This window comes from Pempheris klunzingeri, chromosome 16 (genome assembly GCF_042242105.1).
Source record: "Pempheris klunzingeri isolate RE-2024b chromosome 16, fPemKlu1.hap1, whole genome shotgun sequence".
Taxonomy (NCBI): domain Eukaryota; kingdom Metazoa; phylum Chordata; class Actinopteri; order Acropomatiformes; family Pempheridae; genus Pempheris; species Pempheris klunzingeri.
In genome coordinates this window covers 15363814-15386322 of record NC_092027.1, presented here as the reverse complement: position 1 = coordinate 15386322, position 22509 = coordinate 15363814, and the positions used below count along the sequence as shown (strand labels likewise).

The 22509-nt window shown below is 43.8% G+C and overlaps 2 protein-coding genes across 3 annotated transcripts in view; one reads left to right on the top strand and one right to left on the bottom strand.

The window, feature by feature from the left end:
* LOC139215087 (gasdermin-E-like) overlaps positions 1 to 22509 on the top strand; it is a 103037-nt gene that overhangs the window by 76049 nt on the left and 4479 nt on the right. The gene's annotated exons all lie outside the window — the stretch shown is intronic.
* On the bottom strand, positions 2079 to 22166 carry tax1bp1a (Tax1 (human T-cell leukemia virus type I) binding protein 1a). Of its 2 annotated transcripts, none has more exons than XM_070845917.1 (17): positions 22074 to 22166; positions 20051 to 20265; positions 16736 to 16838; positions 15846 to 16036; positions 15301 to 15459; positions 12306 to 12454; positions 11690 to 11780; positions 11410 to 11595; positions 11042 to 11293; positions 10725 to 10916; positions 10556 to 10628; positions 9431 to 9954; positions 7187 to 7273; positions 6041 to 6227; positions 5715 to 5923; positions 4337 to 4419; positions 2079 to 3714 (listed from the first exon to the last, which is right to left on the bottom strand). In XM_070845917.1, exons 2-17 carry the CDS (start codon positions 20237 to 20239, stop codon positions 3504 to 3506), a joined length of 2886 nt encoding a protein of 961 aa, XP_070702018.1. In that variant the 5' UTR covers positions 20240 to 20265; positions 22074 to 22166; the 3' UTR covers positions 2079 to 3503. The 2 variants fall into 2 exon arrangements, with proteins under 2 accessions (XP_070702018.1, XP_070702020.1); XM_070845919.1 differs by having other exon boundaries at positions 15301 to 15456.

Below are 22509 nucleotides of genomic sequence, written 5' to 3'. Positions count from 1 at the left end.
GTTCCTTTCATTCCTTATTTGCTTAGAAGGCCGGTTTTGTCACCTCAGAGGTCAAATAGCTGCCTGACTTTAGGTTCAGAGAGGCTTCTTTCACTACAGCCTGGAGATTAGGGGCCAATGCGCCTTTTGGTTTGGCACACTCTGAATCATTGCGTGCGATGTTGTACTGTTGATCAGGAAGGGACGCTCAAGCGCTGAACGCATTAGAACGCGGCCCGGGCCAGTAATCCATATCTTAAACATTTCACCCCCAGCAGAATGCCATCCGTGTATTTCATGTCTCCAGTGTTTCCTCATTCAGAGTGCCAGAGATGTGTTCCAGAGACTTAGCCGTGAAAGCAGGTTAAGCGTCATATACTGTATTCCAGTTGCCAAGATCTTTGTTGTTGTTTTGTTTTTCCATGATTGTTGCCAACAGCTCTCCACTGCCAAACATTGACCATACCATGTGCCTGATGAGGGGCGGGAGGGGGGGAGGGAGGGGGGGAAGAGAATGGGTGTGGGGAGGGTTTACTGGTTTCACCCTGGAGGTTGCCAAACTCGTGGCAATGATTTTCTTCTTCACCGCGCATCAGAAATGCGTGGGTGAGCGGATGTACATCGACGGAATGTTTTCATGCATGCTTTCTGTGTCGTAACGAGAGAAATATCGTGTGAAAGAAGAGGGTGGATTTGGATCCGAAAGAGATTACCATCTACAACTTGTCATTTGTGTGTGTTGTAGACAAGAGCATTCCAGTTCATTGTGCGTATGCGTGTGTGTGTGTGTGTGTGTGTGTGTGCGCGTGTGTGTGCGGGATCCAGGTCATCAGCCTGTAGAGTGTTACTGTATTCTGTGTGTGTCAGTGCTCGGATCTGTCATGTTTTCTGCGCCAGGCTGCAGGTTTGATTCCTGTGGAGCAGGAAGGCCGGCCGGCTTGGCAGCGTTGCGTCATGTAGTGTAGCAGTGGCCAACCTGTTGCCCCTGACTGGGATTTCATCATTCATTGCCTCTGTATAAACGAGCGGCACAGCGCGGCGTGGTGCAGTGTGCCGCGTGCCAAGACTCATTGATTCATGACGTCATTTCCCTCATCGTGCACAAAGTTTTTTGAGGGCTCAAGGCACGAGCTTCTGTTTTGTTCACTTGATGGGTACAGTGACCTCTGACATGCACACACCCTCCTGTCCTCAAGCTGCTGTTGCCATGGAAACCACTAGGTTTGCATGACAAAGACCTTTGTTTCCAATACACTTCACTTTCCATATTGCGTACACAAGGCAGACACCATTTTTTCTCCTCTGGTAGTTTGTTTAGCCCCCTGATTTCTTTTTAATAACCTGTTCTGATTATAGCAATTTCCAACATGCCTGTACTGTGCTAACAATGCCTTTAAGTAGTGTGCCACCTAACAGACAAAGCACAAATGTGGACATCCATGCCTATTCTGAAGCACCAATAAGTGATATCAGTTTCAAAGTACATTTGAGGATTTATTACCCTGAAAGTAACCCTGAGATAACGGTTTGCGTGTGATGGAAGAGATTCATTCCTGCCTTTCAGCGTAAGGGAAAAGTTCCCGTGGCCAGGATCAGAGCAGAGACGGGCCCAGATGGACGGAGACAGAGAGTCTCCCGTCGGGGCTCTGCCAAACACTCGTAAAACCATCCCCGCTTCACGGAAACCGCCGTCACCACGGCAATAGTTTCAGCTTCACACAGGGGCCAATTGCAGTATTACACATATGGGAGAGGAGGAGCGGAGGCTGTGTGCAGGAGGAGGAGATGAGGGGGGGGGGGGGTTCAGTATAATGTGTACAGTGAATGTATTGTAACGTGTGTCTGTTGTCAAGTGCTTTTAAATTATATTTTCGTATGTAACGTGGAGACCAATGTTTCCTTTTTGTATGCAGGAACAACAGGTTCTGAGCAGAGTTAACTTGTAAATGATGTCAAACTGTCTTTCTATATAAAAGAGAAGCTGCTTAAATGTAAAAAGGAAATGATTGAAAAAAAAAACAGAAAAATAAAGTAAAAAGCTCTGTGGCTCAGACTGATGGCGTCGCTTTTCAACCCAAATCAAAGACATTACATTTCAATGCATTTAGACAAGCTTACTTTATTCATAAAGATCTTTGCAGTACACAACCACCATCCGGACATTCTCACATGAAAAGGGCTGCATCGGACACACGACATACACACACACACACACACACACACACACACATTTGCCTTGTGGTTACTGGGCATGTGCAATTTTTTTTAAAGCCTGAACACAACACTGTCAGAGATCACTTTGTAATGACAGAAAATAGACAAGCGGTGGTATGGAGCCCCGTGGAGACGCACAGAAACATGATACTCGCTCATGATGAGGACCTGCTGACAAACCAGTGACTTTTTCTTCACAACTGTGGTTTTAAAATGTGGAGTTACACAACGAGAAAAGTGTCTGTGACTTAGTGTCCTGCAGTCTATTTGCCCAGCTTCTTCACCGACTGACCAGTGATTAAAAATAAAACACCACTGGTGGCTCATCCCTTCATCACTAAAACATGAGGGAAGTAACAATGAGGGGAGGCAGGGTCACGACAGTAACTTACAGGTCTCTCCACAACTTATACTTATTTTCATATATACAGTACATTCAGGATAAAGCCTTATTTAGTGCAGATACATGAAATCGTAGTGCCGTTTCTCTTTAAACCATCTGATGTCTTTGCAAAACACCTTCATATGTACAGCAGTACTGTAGTTTGGGACAAATCAAAGATCACATCCCGCTCAAGTCAAAAAGATCACCACCACACCGTTCTCCAGTGAAATATACACACTCAGATGACTCTCAAAGACATCACATATTCAGACCTCGCTCTGCATTTACACACTTAAATAAAAAAAAAAATCTTTTTCTTTTCTCTTCTGCCTTTCCAAGCTTTGAGCCATGTGGACAATTAGAAGGTGATGCCTTGGCTGCTTTATCACAAGAGAATCCGACTCACTTCAAAGAAATATTCAAGGTAGTTAAAGAAGAACAGGGACATTAACATACTAAAATGGGTTTTCTTCAAAGCCCTGGTTCACACTCCGGCTAAAATTCACTCTTTTAGCTTCAACAGCTGTAATTTTGTAGTCTTGAATTGTTTTGAACACAGAATAAAAGCATGCACTACCAGCGGTGCTTTAGCCCCTTGAAGCAGAAACATGAGATAGATAGAAATGATACAAAAGTAAAGGACCAGGGGACTATTCTGCAGTGTTACTGATCCTTTTAACCATTGTGTATTAAGGTGAAAGCTACTCTACTTAATACCTTGGTGGAGTAGCCGCCTATGCACAAATGCCGCTTCCTTTCAAAAGTGGACTACATTCTCTCTAACCTTAAAGATTGCAAAAAAGTGCTAATGATTGTTATATTAACAAGACAACTTAACCGAACCCCGATCAAAATGAACTAATAGCTGACAACGCACATTTACCCATAAAGCATGTCAGAACTCCAGGTTTGCCCTCTATATCCTTCATTCAATCTGCTCGAAGTTGAGCACGTGGCCGTCAAAGTGCGTGAGGACGTGCCTCTCGAAGTGCTGCTGCTGACAGTTGAGGGGGAACTGCTCAGAGCAGACGGGGCAGACCTTCCAGTGGCTCTCCACGTGCTGCTCGAAGCTGCGCTGCTCAAAGTGGGGCGGGAAGATCACCTCGCACAGCGGGCAGCGCTTGTGAACGTCACTCCTGGAGAAAGAAAAGGGAAGAGTGAGGTGGAGGAGACAAGGCAAGGCAAGTGGTTTGTATTATACAGTGGGAGAGAGTGTACACTCACTTAATCTGATTTTATTCCGTTCAGTTAAAAGGAGATTATGACTTTTAACGGACATCATTTAATAATCAATCGAACGATCGATTCTAATATTTCAACAGGCCTAAACTTTTGCAACAGCTAGCTGGAGCACAGGTACCCCCACCTCCCCAAAAAAAACCATCACCCCCAGGTGGAAATATTTAACCTGTAACAATAACATGTTGTATTTTATGTGTTTTTTCCACACACAAACAGATAGAAATGACAATGTGTTTAATGGGGCTTCATACTTGATGGACAGATATGTGGTAACATTAGACATGACAATGAAAACATTTTTCTCCAAACTATTCCTTTAATGAGCCTTGGGTAAAACATACAAACGCAAAGATGATCTTCAAGTGATCTCCTGGGTTTAGCTAAAAACGGCACAGGGATCGGCTGACCCTGAACCTCTCTTTGCCATCTTCCATCTATGCCGTCTTCTTGTCTTGTTGTGCGTCTTTACTATTTAATCTAAAATCAGTTTTTTATGTGTGTGGGTAGGCACACTACCTGGAGTCAAAGCAGAAGCTGCTCCTGGATTCACTACGTCTACTCGACAGATGATCACAGGATGGCTGAGACCCATCGGCAGCCTATGAGACGCAAACACACACGAAAGGATGGAAAATGATGACCATCTAATTGCTCATAGAAGCTGCACGCACAAGACGATGTTCACTAAAGAAGGAGAAAATAGGGTGAAGGGGCTACCAAATAACTGAACCGCTAGATATGTGAGTGTGTAGGCATATGTTATGTTTCTATTTAAAGAACAACACATAATAAACCTTCCTCACTAAGCTCAATTCACTGTGCTCCCAAACAACCAAAAATGTGATCTGTTAGGCACTGACTGATCTCAGGTCTGTCCCTTTGCAAAAATCTCCCCTAATTACTCTCAAAGCCCTTGTTATCTTCGTCTCTCTTGAGCTCCGAGGGAGTGACGTTAATTAGAGCTTCATGCAAATGAGCACAAAGCTTCATCTTTTAAGGGCAAGCTACTATTCCCTTCGTTCAGCGAGGAGGAGCACTCCAGGGACAGAGAGAGAGAGAGAGGGATTATTGTGACGGCAGTTCTCTGGACGCCGAGAACACAAAGCGCGGGTGGGAAGGCAACGCTTACATTTGTCATGCATTTATGTTTCTTTAAAAAGGTCCCATAATCTGCTCATTTCCACCTTCATACTTGTATTTGGATGTCCATCTAGAAGAAGTTTACATGGTTTAATGTTCAAAAAACACATTATTTCTCTAATACCAGACATGGCTGCTGCTGAGGCTCTCAGCCTCTTTCTGCATGCTCTGTTTAAGAGAACAGAACAGCTTGTGTGCTTCGCTCGTGCCGTTGACATCCACTGTTACCTGGAGGTGGCGTTAATGAGGAAAGAACAATGGCGGACAGTGAGGTGGATTCAGGTTTTCAGTCAGTGGGGACGGCCAGCCTGCTGAAGGCCTGGAGGAGGTCACATGTTCAACAGATCCCCTTATGACATCATAAAGGGAACCAAATCTTAACAGCGTGTTTTCACACACATTTACTGAAAGATGGGGTCTTTTCTCATAGTTTGGTGGTCTGTAGGCACACTTGAGACACATATTTACTAAAAAATACTAAATATTAAAAAGTGCATTTTGCATGATATGCTACCTTTAAAACACGGTTATAGTTCTACCAAAAAATATCCGGACTGTGATCAACTGTGGTAGCACTGTAAATGTTTTCATCATGGTAGTCTCTGAGGACAGCAGGAGAGCAGATGTGAAATTAAGACCAATTTAGTCGTACATGCGTTATCTATGTCTAGTCTCATCCATGTGATACACTCGTCTATGAATGCCAGAGCAGCCTGGGCTCTATTGTGATGGCGGTGCGTTTGTGTGCACTGACATTTCTTGGCTCCTCCGTTGGATGCTCAAGGCTCTCAGGTGGGGTCGTGCTGCGAGAGGGCTGGATGCAAACCACCTCTCTCTCCCAGCCTGGGGCCCCGGGGCCTGGACTCGGGGGTGTGATTGGGGGTGCACAGGGTGGGGCGCACGGCGGGGCCTCGGGTGGAGGACGGGACATGTGCTCAGGAGACAGTGCAACATCCACCCGGTCTGGAAAAGCAGAACAGGACACAACAGTAACGCATGTTGTTATCTTGACCAAGCAGCAGCAAACAGAGTCGAAGAGAACACGAAGGACTGGTTTATAGAAGTTTTAATCCCTCCAACCTCTTGTGGTGTCGGTGGAGTAGGGGTTGCCGTACTGCAGCTCAGCAGGCCTCTGCGGCACCAGGGGCGGAGGGGAGGGGTCCTGGGGGTACGGCAGAGGGTAGCGCAGCATCATCGGCTGCCTCATGTCAGCACCCTGAACACCAGCTTCCTGCTCCCTCTGCCTGGACACGTAGCGCTGCAGCTCCTGGAGTGCATACACAGATATTTTCAAACTGTGCATATTTGTCATTATTTTCTCGGTATGATGTCTAGCTGTGATTGATTTACCCTGCACATGGGCTGCTGTAAATCATGTCTTCATACATTCTCGTTTCACAGTTGCCTTCTGTTTATATCCACCTCTTTTTGTTGTTGTGCTCCTTCTTAAAACCTCCTTTACAGATCTTTGCTGTGCACTCATACTAAATGTTTAAACTCAGCAAGAGACGCCATTATCTGTTTGAAGAGAGGGGGACTGATGGAATAGCTGTGTGACAGAAATTCAGTCAGACGTCTGCATAGCACATTTTCACTGTTGGAACCACACAGGGAGTAAGTCTTTCCAGCTCACAGTTAACTTTCCCTCTACATTGTTTCTGCCCTTTGTGATTATATCTGAAGCAAGAGCATTAGTACCCTACTCATTACTGTAATGGGTGTCAGACTCTGGCTCCCTCTGCTCTGGCTTTGCTGATGGAGGCACTCGCCCTCTCCCTCTTTTACCTCCCTCCGTTGTCTCGCTATTCCTCCCCCCAACCTCCTCTCTTGATGACTTCATTAGTGCGCTGCTATCAGGTTTAACATTTAAACCAGGGTTGGGAAGGTGAAACAGACACGTCGCGTGGCATTTGCTCTGTCTAATGGCACTGTACCAATGGGCGAAAGAAGCAAGTATAGTTGTATTAATTAGTGGGTGGCGGGGAGTATGGGGAAGGGACGGGCCGGCTACAGAAAGAGTCCATACACTGCACTGAAGTGCTTCAACTGAGAGCCTATATTATCTGTATTTACACTGACAGGAGCTACATGTTGAAATGCACATGTATATCGTTTAAAACCAAGTGGGTTTAATAAAACCCTAACTTAAACTCATTATCAAAATCTGCACTGCTTCGACAGTAAAAGAACCAACATATAAGCAGCATGTCCTTGGTGCTGCTTTACCTCCTGTAGCTGCTCCTTGTCTCTGAGGGCCTGGGCGAGGTTGCGTTTCAGTTCTGTCACCTCGCTGGCTCGCTCTGCCATCTGCACCTTCAAATAAAAACAACACACATCAGGGCAGAGTTCTCAACAATGGAATCACTGAATTTGTACCAAGGACGACTGAGATTTCCTGAACAGGTGTCACGTCAGAATTGATGGGAACTTTATGGGGTGAAAGTTGGAAATTTTTTCATTATCGATCAGTTATTTTGGTGACAAGCAGATTAATTGCTTAGTCTGGAAAATTGTGAATTAAATAGTGAAAAATGTCCATCGCAGTTTCCAAGAGCTCAAAGTAGTTTCTTAAAATGTCTTTTTTGTCTGATCAACAATCCGAAAGCAGCAAATCGTCACATTAAAGAACTGGATGATTCCACAGTATTTTAGCTTCATGAATGACTTAAGCAATTAATTACCAAAATAGCTGATGATTCATTTTCTGCCTGCTGATTCGCCAATTATTCAGCTGATTGTGTCAGCACTAAACCACATAAAACTAAACATCTCACCAGTGTTGCATTAAAACTAATACATTGTTAACGGGCTCTGTCGATTGACTAATTGATTAATGAAATGATGAAAAAATATAGATAGATTCACTCTTCCCTTCCTTCCACTTTCCCTGCTTTCCTCTCCATTTGTGTCAACTGACTTAGAGAAATATCACTCGGCACACACGCATGCACGCAAGTGAACATAATATTTGGTCAGTTGAGTTTTATTTAACCTGGAGCTGCGTCAAATGTGTGGTGCTTACTGTAAAACACACGGCTGAAGCCAGAGAAACAGGCTCTGTGTCCAGGGCGGCTTGGAGCAGACCAGGAGATCGTAGTAAATCTCTTGGTTTCTAACAGGACTGACCCTGTGGGATAGTTTACATGGCCAGTTGCCTGCTCTTCTCCCATTTCAACCCATTACAAAGGTTCCAAATCCCCTCCTCTCTCGGTTTCTCTTTCTGCTTCATGTCTGTCTGTCTATCCAACGTCTTTCACTCTTAAATTCTGTTTGCTTCTTTTTCGGCCTCTTTCATCTCCTTCTGTCCTCTCTCACTCTCCCCCTCTTTCATTAATTTACGGCGCAGCGTTAGAGGGTTAAGTTTAGGTGAAGGGATTCTGCAACAGTGTATTTCTGTGCCCCCCGCCCTCCCACTCCTCTCTCCCTGTCTATTCCTCTCCCTTGGTCCATCCTCTGGGTGGCGTATGTAAACAGCTGTAAAGCATGCCGTTCTGCGGCTGCCTCTCTTGTCAGTCTCCGGGGTCATTAAGACCGGCTCGGGGCCCGGGGCACTCACCTCAGACAGGAGACTCTATCAAAGACAGGGGAGAGCCTTATTTACAGCGCCGATAAACACACGCTCACTCACAGAGATTAAAAGCCACTAGGTACTTTGGCAGACATTCGCGCACAAAATACAACGGGCCAACACAGACGCAACAAGCTCGAGTGTGCGTATTGAATCACACAAACGCCACACACATCGGCTCATGCGTGGCACAGATACAGTGGCTATGTGTGCAAGCATGGAGTGACCCTGTTACTCTGGAAAACGCATGCTCAGGTAAATATGGACATTTTTTGCTCTGTGACCAAGTGTAATCATTGCTATTTAGAAACCAATTAACACAATGGTGCACTCTGCTTGAGTCAGAAAGACACCTCATGGCTTTTTCTGCTTCATTAGAATATTTTGTACTGTTAAAATGACCCTATTAATTAAATAGAAAATTATGAAAAAATGAGCAAAAAACATTTACTCAAATGTGAAGATTTGATGCTTTTTATATTATTGGAGATGGTTTTTACACTGTTGTTTGAACATAATATTTGAGGATGGCACCTTGGGCTCTGGGAATTTTGAATTTAGGACATTTTATGGACTAAATTTAACAAATAAAGTAATTACAAGTCCAAGCAGAACACTGTGTTCATAAACAGCTGAGCTGACAGTAATTGTTACCGTTTTTTTTTCTTCATAAAGTGAATCAGAAATATGTTAAAGATTAAGATTAACCTGTGATAGGTAAGAGTAAAACAAACTATTAACATGTCCATTATTGAACCTCATAAGTTAAGTTATTATTATTAAGTTAATTTCTTCTGTATGTACGTTCAGAGCAGCTGCCTTGCTTATACAACCGCTGCCCACTGGAAGGGAAAGCCTTGATCCTCATATTTCCAGCCACTCTGTGTAGGTTTGTGTCTTACTCTGAATCTTTCCTCCTCGTTGGCCAGCCGTTGTTTGAGCGTCTCGTTGATGGCGCACTGCTCCCTCCACTTCTCCTCCATCATCGCCAGCTCCTCCTCCACTGAGCGGCTCTGTTCCTTCTCTGCCTCCCCCATGCTCCTCCCCTCCACCTCCGGCGGCACCCGCTCCTCCACAACATCTCTCTCTTCCTCGACCTTTCTCGCCACCTCCCCCTCGGTGTTCTCTTCGGCACTCTGCCTCTCGTTCTCCACCTCCACCCAGCTCGTCATCCTCAGGCTTTCTTCTGGCAAACTGTCCTTTTTCCCCTCTTTTTCTTTCTCTTTGTCTTCTTCGTGTGTCTCCTCTCCTTGGTTGGCTTCTCTCTCAGCCTTCGCTTCAGCCTTCTCCTTTGGCATTTTCTCCCTCTGCCTTTCTTCCTTCTCTGTGCTGATGTATGCATCAGTGTGTGTGGATTCCCTGTTAATAAGTTCTGGGGTGATTGTCATCTCAGCGGCTTCTTGTAGGACTGCAGTAGCTATATTCCCTGTAAAAATACACAAAGTAAGAGTAATACAAAGAAGATTACACAGTCTGCAGGAATTAATCTCATCTTTGATTCAGGTATTAACACTTAAAATGAAGTGCTGATTTATTTTCTCTATAATATTCGTTACAAATAAACAGGATCCTAATGTTGTAACCTTTTTGGTGTAATCGCTATCCATTACCCAGGCTCATATACTTCTATTTAGTTGCTACATTTCCAAAAAAAGTTTTCATTTTGCATCACTTAGTTGTTTTAAGATGTGCATGTTAGTGTGTCTGGGCAAAGGGAACAACAATGAGGGAAAAAATTTTGAGTCAGTGAAGTAAAAGTGAGTCACACCACTTACTGTTCATTATGTCATGCAAATGCAATGCATTACTGTCCACTGAAGGTACTGTTACTGGAAAGTCTTGTATATGATGTCACTATGTAACTGTGTATCTTAAAGTGTTTCAGCTTTAATTTCTCTTGGGGCCAAGAGAAATTCATGAATGTGGATAATCGATTTTGGAAAAAAATGAACTTATAGTACATTTAAGACTATACATGCATACATGTGTTTGTACTTGAATGTGTGTGGGTATGTGTGTGTGTTTACCTGCCGTTGGTGACTCAGGACTAGGGGTCAGTGGTTCCTGTGTTGTCTCTGTGGATGCATTTCTCTTTGGCTCCTGCGAAAATACACACAATAGGCATATATTGGCCTGTGTGTAATATTTCCATTTCAGCCCTGTGTTATCACATTAGTTTTGCTACACAGCACTCACCCCCTGTGACTCAGATGTGTTCAGTTTGGCCACCTGCCTGCGGAGGCGCTGACACTCCCGGTATTTCTCCTTGTAGTGCTCGGCTGCCATGTGAAGACGCAGCTTCAGCTCCTCCACCTCTCTCTGCAGCTCGGCCTCTGCCTCCGACACCACCATCATGCTGGGTGTCATCTCCCCGCTGGTCCCAACACCCTGGGAGAGAAAGGAATGAAGAGCCACAATTCTCACGGGAGAAACCTTTCCCGTGGTTTGCCACAGCCCTGGCCTATCATCGCATAGAAAGTGAAAGATACAGGATAAGGTTGTCCGACACTGACCACTTCCTTCTGTGTACTGCTCCTCATGCGGTCTAGCTGGCTCTCCATGCGTTGGCACTCAGCCTGAGCATCAGCTAGACTGGCACGGAGCTTGTCAGCTTCCAAGCGGGCACGGTACAGCTCAGTCATCGTGTGGTCACGGGCGCTGGCTGAGTCGCGGAGCTCCGAGGCCAGCAGGGAGGCCTGCTGCCGGGACGCCTGCAGCTGCTCCTCCGTCTGACGGAGCTGCTCACGCAAACGGGCCAGCTCTGCCTGAAGAAATGTTGAGGGAAATTAATGGGTGCAGTATGCGCGAAATGCAAGTGGATGCTCATATACAAAATGATGACCATTTATTACTTTGTTACTTGTCAAAAACCCATCACTACCTTGTCAGACTTGTGTGCCAGCAGCTCCTTCTCCAGGCTGTCCCGCTGTGCAACGCAAGCCCTGAGTCTCTCCAGCTCCTCCTGGAACTGGGCAATGGTCACCTCCCGGTTCAGCTCCACCGCCTTCAGCATCTGCAGCTCTGCACTCAGCTTGGTGTTCTCCAGCTCGGTGCTGCGCAGGTGGTTCTACACATGAGACAACGCAGAGAAAGAGACTTTTTCCATCAAAATGCACCTTTTCCTTTATCCAGCCTTTTAGCTCTGAAGAGCTTTCTCCCACCTTGAAGAGGTCCCTCTCGTCCTTCTCATTCTTCAGCTGGCTCTCCAGGCTGTCTCTCTCTGCAGTCAGCTTCTTCAGACGGTCACGCAGACTACGACGTACAGTGATGAAAATTACTTTTGTACAGCTTTCATCTTCAAACCAATCCACTGAGATCACATTTATTTCAAGCCATTCATGCTGCTGTTTTATAACTAAGTGGCCATCTTCAGTGGATGCTTCTAATGGAACTATGTGTGTGTAAAAGCTCTCAAATTATTGACCACTACCCACTGAACGTCAGCAAAATCTGTTTTTGCCAAAAGGTTAGGTTGCATGGTCACCCCCACCCAACATCTGAGAGGGTTAAAAAAAACAAAAGTAAAGTAAAATGGAATAAATACCACCCTTGATAAGCTTTTGTTTAAATTCTGCTGTGTCAGGGAAGTGTTCGAGGCTGTGGTTTGTGTTTTGCATTATTTTGTCTGCATAGTATTGACAGGTGGAATGATGAAGATGTTGAGGAAGCAGACAGCGGGCAAGAAAGCCTCCTCAAACTTATTCAAAATGTCATGTCCTCACAGAAAATGAATGACTTTGGATTACTGACGGCCCTCTGTTAGCGTTCTCCACTCACCAGTCGAGCTCCGTCTCCTTTTGCAGGCCTCTCTGGGTGACTCCCAGCAGGTCCTCTTCCAGCTGGCGGACCCGGTCTGTGGCCTCTGTCAGCCTCCTCCTCACCTCCTCCCTCTCCTCTGAAAGGCCCTGGGATGAGCGCAGCAGATCCTACGGGACAGAGACGCAGCTGTGGATCTCAGTGACAGGAGCTACAGCCAATCACAGCAGCTGTATCAACAGGCTGAACTTGGCAGAGGAGGAGGAGTGCTTGTCAAAGTCAAAAGCTTATGCAATACTCGTGATTAATAACAGATGGTAATATTTCATGTGATGAACAAAGGTCTTGTTGCATATAAAGTACATATTACTGTAAAAGTGTCACTGCCATATATTTGTTTTTATGGAGAACACATTGATGATAATATATCATAATCAGTTTAGTTGAAATTTGCAAAACTCTGCAAATGTGTCCAAAAATGCATGAATTCATATATATATATTTGTATTTCCTACCTCTACAGATATGTTCTAGTGCAGTTGTGACATGTGAATTTCCCCTCTGGGGATCAGTAAAGACTTATCTGATCAATCACAAATCACTAGTTACAAATTATGACTCATGTGAGCCTTTTGATGGACGCAAAGCACATATTCAGTATGTGAAGTTATTGAAACAGTAGCAGTATGTGGTAAATCCATGCACAAGCAATCAAAACAACAAGGGCCAAAGATCAAACTAATTCCTGGTAGCGCACAACAGATCACAAGCCTGTTTTCTGCATGTGGTGGGCCTTGTTTGAACTTGTTGCTAATCAGCAGTGAAGGCATAAATCATGCATAGCTAATATGGGTTGTGACAGAACAACATACCTCTGCACACACCCTCCTTACTATTTGTAGTGTGCACACAGGCTCCCACACACGCGCATGCACACACACTAGAGAAAAACAAATACACAGCTACACATTCAAGGACATATGCAGACAGACAGACAGCAGAGGACAGCCTTCAATCTGAAAACAGATGCACATGCACACATCAATGCATACTCCGGCCCGTCTCCCTCTGGGCTTGGCTCTGCGTAGATTACTGTATGATTTTTACTGCTGGCGTTTGGGAAGCACTTTAGCAGTGCATAAAGACCTTATAAAAAGTGTAGTCGTAAAATTAGCAGCCACAAAATATGTACTCATGTTTTCATGTTAAACTCGGGATATTTTCATCAGCGAGGCATGAGCTAACTCACCTACTGTAAATGCTCTACAAAAGAGACACACGCCTACTCACACAACTCGCATATCTACAAATGGACATGCCTGTTGAATGAGAAGCAGGACGGTAATAACAGTGTGTGTGTATCACCACGTAATTTATGGCGATTTTGTCCTTCGTAAAAAGAGCAGCGGACTAACTGAAAGCAGCCTGCTCTTGCTCTGAGCCTTGACTGGAGAGCTGCACTAGGGGGCGATAAGAGACTAGAGTCAAACTCACATATCTCTTGGCAAGTTTCAGTGTTTCACCTCTTCCTCCTTCTGCCACCCCTGTATCTGCTTTCATTGAGCTGCCTTGCGTCGACTGTTTTTAGGTGTGTGTGCCAAGTTACTGCCTATCAAACAAGCAACTCATAAAAGACTAAAACATGAAATCTGACTCATCCTGGTGAATAAGTGAATGGGGAGGGAATGAAGTCAGAGTAGATGAAATAAAGGTAGAAGTTTAGCTTTTCCCCAAAATATATGTTTACTTCTGATTAATGCTCTCACACACATTTTGTTCGCAAAATAATTCAGATTTTTTTAAGTGCCAATAAACTAACTCTGAAATGAAAGCAATGCAAATTGAGTGACAAAGATGGGGACAGACAGACGGGAAGAAAATAGACAGTGAGAAAGCAGTGGCCACTGAATCGCGTGACTGAGTGGTGTTTGTCCCTGAGGCTGGGCAGGGCTCTTTTTTCAGGCAGGCGGTTTTGCGGACTACCCTCCTCTCATTCCACACACAGACTAAAAGGGTTTGCAAGCGGGTGGCATAATGAGTGTGTTTGTGTTTGTGTGCGCGTCTGTGCATGTGTGAATGCACATTAGAGGGGCCCTGTGGTGTGGAACCTGAATGTGAGTGTGAGAGTGAAGGGGGGTAGTTTGTGTATGTGTATGAGAGTGTGTGCGCTCGTGTGTTTGACGTCATGTTTGTTCACTCTGTGGTCGCGATGGCATCGTCCCTGACGCCAGATGCCCAAGAAAACTGCATCCCAATTCCGTTCTGGCCCACTGAGTCAGATCGTTAAAGAGGGAGAGAAAGACTGGGGCACGCGCATGCATGCGCACACACACACACACACACACACACACATGGTGCTGCTGCTGGTCGTTGTGTGTCTCACAAACATGGACACAGATTATTCATAAATTTGGACCTTTGAAGTTTTCCGACCTGTGATCACTGGTGAGAAACCGGCTCCACACACACACATGTGTAAATAGAGACTGTCTGTTTATGTGCACACTCACTCCTACAGATATACACACCCCCACACACTTGCGTATAAATACACACATGCAAATACACTGAAACTCACCTTAAGTCTCAGTACTGTTGTTATAGCCTTTTTCTCTGTTAGTTGCAAATTACATTTTCCCGGTTTGAATTATTGAAAGAATATATTCTTGTCTTTTTACTTTACTTACTAAATCATTTTTGGAGCCACAGTTTTATGATTAATCTGATGGTGATGATCACCTGTGGTGTAACATGGAGGCGGCACAGGGTTTAGTTGAGCAAGCATGTAAGAAAGTGTGTAGAACAAGATTTTTTTTTGTTTGTTTGTTAAAAGTGAAAATAAATCAGCTGAAATAAAGGCACCAGTGTCTGCGACAGTATTATAATTTGGAGTATTTAGTAACACTAAACCTTTATTTAAATAGGTAAATTATTTAATGATTAAATAAATACAAACGTCTACACTACTGTGTGCTTTTCTCTCAGTGCATCATTTCCTGCCGTCACGCTCTCTAACCTGGTTGTGCGTTCGCAGTAGGCAGCACGTCTCCCTCTCCTGCTCCCTCTCCCTGGACAGTCGTTTCTGCTCCTCCTGCAGCTGCTGTTTCTCCTCCTGGAGGATACGCATGGCCTTCAGCAGCTCCCTGCGCTCCTGCTGCGCCTCCTCCACATGCTGCTGGGCAGGAGGCAAGTTAAAGGTCAAGAGAAAGAAGGTGAAAATGGCACTTGATTCTTGAAGATTTTAGTCTTCAAGTCATGTTGGACAATTTGAGTCATTCTGAGAACATCTGGAAAAATGTTGTGGGATGCACATTTGTCCAGAGTTTGTATTGTAGGATACTTTGTGTGTTTTATCTATGGCTGTCTAGAAGGACAATAATATAATAATTTATCCTCAATTCCCAATAGGGGATTCTCTCTTTCACCTCACTCAGAGAGGTCAGAGGTTAGAGTCGGGTACAGAAAAGGACCTCAGGATCTGGTAGGAATCTACTACCCTTTAATGGGGGCCCAGAAAGATGGAAAATACAATAACAAATATCTTCATCTGACATGACCTACCTCTAGCAGGCCCGTCTTGGTGGTGACGACCAGTATGTCTGAGTTGCTGTCGTCCTCGGTGACAGTCAGCAGCTCTTCGGTAGGCGTGGCTGACCTGAACTGGAAGGGCGTGCTGGCTCCTCTGATATCACCAGCATGGGTGACATAACAAAACTGGTAGAACTCTCCATCAGATTTGGGAACATAATAACCTACAAATAGATATGAGTGCGTGTTAAATTCTCCTTTTGTTCTTCTCTGTATTTAATTTCAAATGAATGAGTATTATTTGAAACATTTCTACAATATCTACAACTGTTCTGCTTCAAAATGGAGAAAAGATGCATATAAACAAGTGAGATCTGCCCCTTTTACACAGTACAGCAAGGAGTGCGTTTATTAAAAAAAATACATTAAATATTTCCATAGGTGAAACATCATTTATAGCTGCTAATATTTCAGACATCTCATAGAACATCATTCACGTTGGGCCTGGTTCTCTGGGATGGAGGAGTAAGTACAGAGCATCCAGCAGCCGACCGGTTTTACTGACTACTGACACACCACACCATGCTCTCATATTTTCACTATGTAATATCTGACCGTTCCAGGCCCAGTAAAACCAGTTTGCAGGCCCTCAACCTATGTGTGTGTATGTGTGTGGTTTGAGAGGTGCTCAGGTCCCAGGCCGCCGTTTGTGGTTGTGTTTCCTTATTAAATAAAAGTGCTGGTTTTTATACGCGCCGTAAAATGGAGGAGTTACTTTGGAATACCCTGGGTCTGTATAGTGGTTTACATAGTGTGTGTGTGTGTGTGTGTGTGTGTGTGTGTGTGTGTGTGTGTGTGTGTGTGTGTGTGTGTGTGTGTGTGTGTGTGTGTGTGTGTGTGTGTGTGTGTGTGTGTGTGTGTACCTTGAAACACTACAGTCCTGTGCACAGTACTTCCTGGTTCATAGTTTTCAGGCATAGGAGACCAAAGGAAGGTGTAGTAATCTCTGGCTGTGCTCCAACCCACCTGAGGACATGAACCACAACCACAATGTTGATCCACAACAAAGAATAGTGCCCAACTGGACAGTACAAAGCAAGATATTATATTAAGGGGGGAAAAAACTGATTTTACATTGTTATTTAAGTTAGTAGTCACATGACATTTTATAATCTTTTCATCACTAAATCTTCAAAAACACAGGAAAACAGGACGATTACTATGATGTTCAAGGCAAGAATGGAAACATTTAAAACCATGCCCCCTCATTCCTCCTCCTCCTCCTCCTCCTCCTCCTCCTCTCTCCTTCCCCTCAGTTCCTGCTCCTTTTGGGCTCACACAAAAGAGGGGCAGTGAAGGTGTGAGAATGGGGTGGGAGGGCATGGGGTGTATGTTGCTTTACGTGCGTGTGCACACATGAGAACGACCACGTGGAAATAAGAAGAGGGGGAAAAATAAGGACGAGGGAAGAAAAGGTGAAAATTTTACACAAAATGGCAGGGGAGATGTAATTCCCATGGATTTCATGTGTTGTTAGGTGACAGATGATGAAAGGTAGTTGTGAACATCATAACTCAGGTCCTGCGTCGTAAACCTGTCGCACACAGCCACACACTCTCCTTGTCTAGGCCACTCACGCACATACGCACACCTCATTTCAACTAACATGTGCGATACATGTTTGTGACGTTGCATAACTGCACTGCAGCTGTGAATAACCTCAATCACCTGTGGCACTACGGGACTTTTTTTTTTTCACAAATGAAGAAAAGGTGGTGCACGAGAGCCGCCACATAGTAATCATACAATATTACAGTTCAGACAGTTGGTTGGCTATGCTACACTGGAAATTATAGGATGCACAGAAAACTAGGAGGAGATACTTGCTTTTGCTGAATTTCTAAATAAGCCATCATTTTCAAAGACTACATAATAATATGCCTAGCAATTTTTTTACCATGTTAACATAAAACCATTTCTGCAGCCAAATATTTCAATAAACAACAACAGAAAATAACAATTAAATTAATTTAAGTATCAAAAAAATCCAGGAAAAATAAGAATAGGCCAAAGGGAAGCTTTGAGTGGTGACAGTAAATCAACGGAGCTACTCAAACATTTGTCAAAATTTCTGTTTTTATAATGCTGTTGTATGATACCTAATTGTAGTGTTTGACTTATCGACCCATTACACCGAGTATAATGCTACTCCAAACAAATGGTAACTGTCAGCATTGAAACCTCGGCCAAGAACATTCTTTCCCCGTCCTACAGTATCTCAGCGAGAGGCTAGGCCGTGGTGGACTCGCGCCAAGATTGCTTGTGTGCTCACGTGTGTTTGCTTAGGAGAGAACAGACATAAATAATTTTGCTAATTGCAGAGTGAAGTTGACTGACATTTGGTTAGGTACGGTGTAGCATTCTGACACGGGAGTGATGTTATAAAATAATCACAGGCAAAGCAGCCATCAGTCATTCAGCCAAGGAGTGAAGGAACAGCACGATGACACGTTAATTATACACTTACACAACGGGTTTCTCCCTGCCGACCCAACAAACATGCCACAACCAAAAACCTCCACAGGGCTTTTTAGGGACTTGTGTATGTGTGTGCGTGTGTCAAACTCAAAGTCACGTCAAACTCAAATCAAACCGTGCTTTCACTGGACAAAGAATGAAAAAAAATATGTTTAATTTATCAGTGATGTCAGCATGCTGGAAAACAAAAGAAAACTTGCATATCCTGATTAGAGTGTACACTGTTGGTGTTTGCTGTGTATACACTGCATGTGAGAACTGTTTGAGTACACCACCATCTAGGAGCAAGTTTGTTGCCGCAGGATCCTTCTCATTGCACTATGACCACTTTCGGCCACTAGGGGGTATCTGTGCACAGCACAAATGACTGCCTGTGCAGTCTGAGTCATCCTCATAGCAAGTCAGCTTTATTGCTCAGTGTCTCTCCCTCTGAAACAGGTAACGCCTATAGATGTGAGAGGTAAGAGGAGAAAAATGCTCTCTGCCTGAGTCATCTCTGCACAAGCGTTTTGCCTCTGGGAGGCGAAAAAGACTCACCTGACGATGAACATTTTCTTCAATCAGTTGATCGTCGGTGCTTAGCAGGAAAGTCAAATCTAATCAATCATTTATAATAATCAACTAGCCTGCTGATTTTTACCTTGGAGTCCCTAAACACCCTGATCCTGAAACTTCAAGCCAAAACATAAGCATCCAATAGTATTTGTACGGTGGCATGAGCTCATTTCCTGTTATAATCAGAGTGGACGATTATAATTTGTAAAAGCACACGTAAACACTGACCTCTTGATAAAAAAAGAGGAAATTCTCACAAGTTGAAAGGTTTGTTTTAATAATATATACACACATACTGCCAAGATTTTGCCAGAAATAAACAGATAAATATCTTAAAAGGACAGACATGTACGTCAAAGGGATTAAAGACGCGTGATCTGCTTGGTCCCTGACATGAAGCACCAACCATCAAACAGGTTTCATTAGCATAGATTACAACAATTACATTTTCCAATTGACTTTTTTTTCCATATAAACCCAGCGTCTTTATTCCTTTTTAATTGAGCTGGTGGATTTGAAGTCAGTTCTTAAACAACAATAAAATGTTTGTCTTTTGACTTTACGAGACATTAAGTTTCCTAGTTCACATTTCCTGTTAATTACGTGTGAGATTTGATGGCCTTGATAAAAGAGCGGAGCGGAGGTCGGTTAGCAGGAAGCAGAGAAAAGACTGATGGAAAGATGGAGGGGAATGAACAAGTGAAGTGGGGGGAAAAGAAGTCCTAATAAGAATCAGAGTGGTTCATAAAGAGCACCAAATGTTTGCCCCCCAGCGAGACCTACTGCAACCAGCCCACCGTGTACACTCTTCCTCTTTCTGTATGCAGGGCAACCACACTAAAGCTTGTGGTGAGGTTTTAGTCATGTACTGAAGAGCTTAACCATTAGTGTCATGGCGGATGTATGTGTTAATGTGCCAAATGCAAACCTATGGCCAATTAATAAAACTCTAACACATAATCCACGTCACAAACACTTGTGTCATGGGGCTGGGAACAGTTCCAATCTCTATATACTTACTTTTTTAACATAAATGATTCAGATAAAAAAAAGCCTGGTCCCTCTGATTACTCCTGACACTGTCTTTGAAGCACGAATAAACGCAGCTGTGTGTGTGTGTGTGTGTGTGTGTGTGTGTGTCATACCTTGAAGATGCCCACCCAGTCTTTGGGGTGGGGGGTGATGTAAGGGGTCAGGGTGTAGCGACACTCCAGGGGTGCCTGGGGCAGGAAACTCTTCCCCACATTCTGGAAGATGACGTGGGCAAAGTTGGACGTTTCCATGACGCTGACGCTGCTGCCCGGCGACGAGTCCACCACCTGGAACGATGACATTGTATCCTGTTGGTCACTTCATTTGTCTGTAAGACAAAGGAGCAGAGGACAGAGAGTGAAGTACAGGTATACATCTAGCAGGCTTCTACTGGCAAAGCCTTGAGTTTGAGTTCCTAACCCTAACCCTCACCTCAGAAAATATACACAGATATACATTAACAGACCAGGCAGAGGTGTAATGAAGCATATACACAGTGTACACGCACCTTTGGGCAGCGGTGTTTACCATATTCCTATCCAAAAACGAGGGTTTAAAAGTAAACTGTCATGTACTGCTCAGATTGTTAAACCCTTTGAGGCAACTTTGTGATTTTGGGCTGTATAAATAAAACTGACCTGAGTCAGAATAGCCACAGGTCCATCTTGCACAGCCAAACCTACAGCCATTCATGTTGAAATATGATATAAATATAATCCTTAGCGTTAAGTGCACTAATAAAACTTTTGTTTCATAACTTCATAACTATGAACATAGTGCTGCCACCCAAGAAAGCCTAGGAAAAGCACTTTCTCAAGGAGGACCTAAGATCTTTGTGAAGGGGTATAAAACAGATGAGTAAATGTACGATTTTCAATTCAAGATTCTTATTTGTAACGGACGGCAGTTAACTTTAACTGCAGTCCTTCAGTGAGATGTTTTGAAACCTATAAAATTATAACATTTAAAGAATGAAGAAGATGAACAAGATGTCATTGAGACAGCAACAGAATCAAAACAAGAATTTGCATCAGTCACAAGACATGCAGAGCAACGGCAAACACGGAAACATCAGTACTAAATAATTCAGCAATGACAAAGTAGTACATCTAAGCAACTCAAAGCAATAAAACACAGCCAAGCAAAACTGATCCTAGTCATCTTTTGGTACATGCAGAGCAGCAATAAACAGATCATTTAATATATACTAATTTTATATACTTAAATAAAAGTACAACAATAATAATGCTCCTTTTAATAAAATGTTAAAAGGTGCAGCTACACGTTAGTAAACCTAACACAGAGTTGTAAGACACCACAACATGAGAACATATCAGCTTGTTAATAAAATACTATTAGATATATATTTACGATGTGGGATTTAACTTAACTAACTAATCATTGTGTGTGAGAGAGAGAGATAACTACTCAGCCCATGACAGCAGTATTATAAAGTGTCTTCTGTGGCTCTGGAGGATCCTTGTCCTGTCAGATATGGTGATGGTGAGTCAAAGCATTGGGCTTCAACCAACCAGTGAGGGTGGAAGGAAATCTGCATCATAGCACATACAGTTTTCAGTGTTTGGATCCTGACACACACTAGACACTCAATTTTCACCACTATTTTCTAATTCTAAGGAGACTTTCCCCAAACTGAGTGCCTCATAGGAAGGTATTTGACTTTTAACTGCACAAACTGAGCCATCGGTGGTGGTCAAGTGTGCAGCTTTTTGCAAGTCATCCGTTCATCTTTTCCTGAATGAGAGTGACGCCAAAACAACAAAGCCTACTGCCCCACATTTCCATGCATATGACTGTGAAAGTGACTAAGTCATAACTGATGCTCAGTTCAGCTAACCGGCTAACACAGCATCATCTGCACCTTCGGCACAGCGACCGACGCTTCGTAGATGTTTCACTAAACAGCTAACACACAGCTATGCCACACAAAACTACCGCAGTTAGCCAGAGGATAATCTTATTTACGGCTAGCCAGGCAGCTAGCATTAGCTTATGGACAGGCCATGTCGTGTCAAGGCACTGGCTAGCTAAACATTATCCCAGTCGGTCAGCTAGCTCGCTGACACAAGACACCAACACCACATGCGTTCATTTAGCCTTAAATTGAATGAGTACCCTTTTTATGAGAATTCCACTTGCGTTAAAAAATGAATTTCTGCCGGGCAGGCCGATGTTTTTGCCACTGTCCCCGTTGTTGTCAAAGCTCTGACGAAGATGCGTCTCTTCCTGAAAGAGCAAATGATGCTCCACTTCCGGGATGCTGGGCAGTGCCAATGATGCTGAGGAAGCTGAAAGGGTGAGAAATCAGCTGCCTCTACGAATGGAGACAGCTCTTTTATTTACTGAAGTTACTTAAATCACTTGACCAATTATCTTCCTTTGCTTTATTGATTTCTCTTCCTCTCTGACTTGAAATAATACGGCAGGATAACTGCGGAGATAATCTGCAGTGCTTTGACTTTGTCCCAATTCATTGCAAAACAAATTAGCCATAGCACAGTTAATTTTTTTGGTTGTTAAATCCACTGATTTGACGTTTTTGTTAATTTAG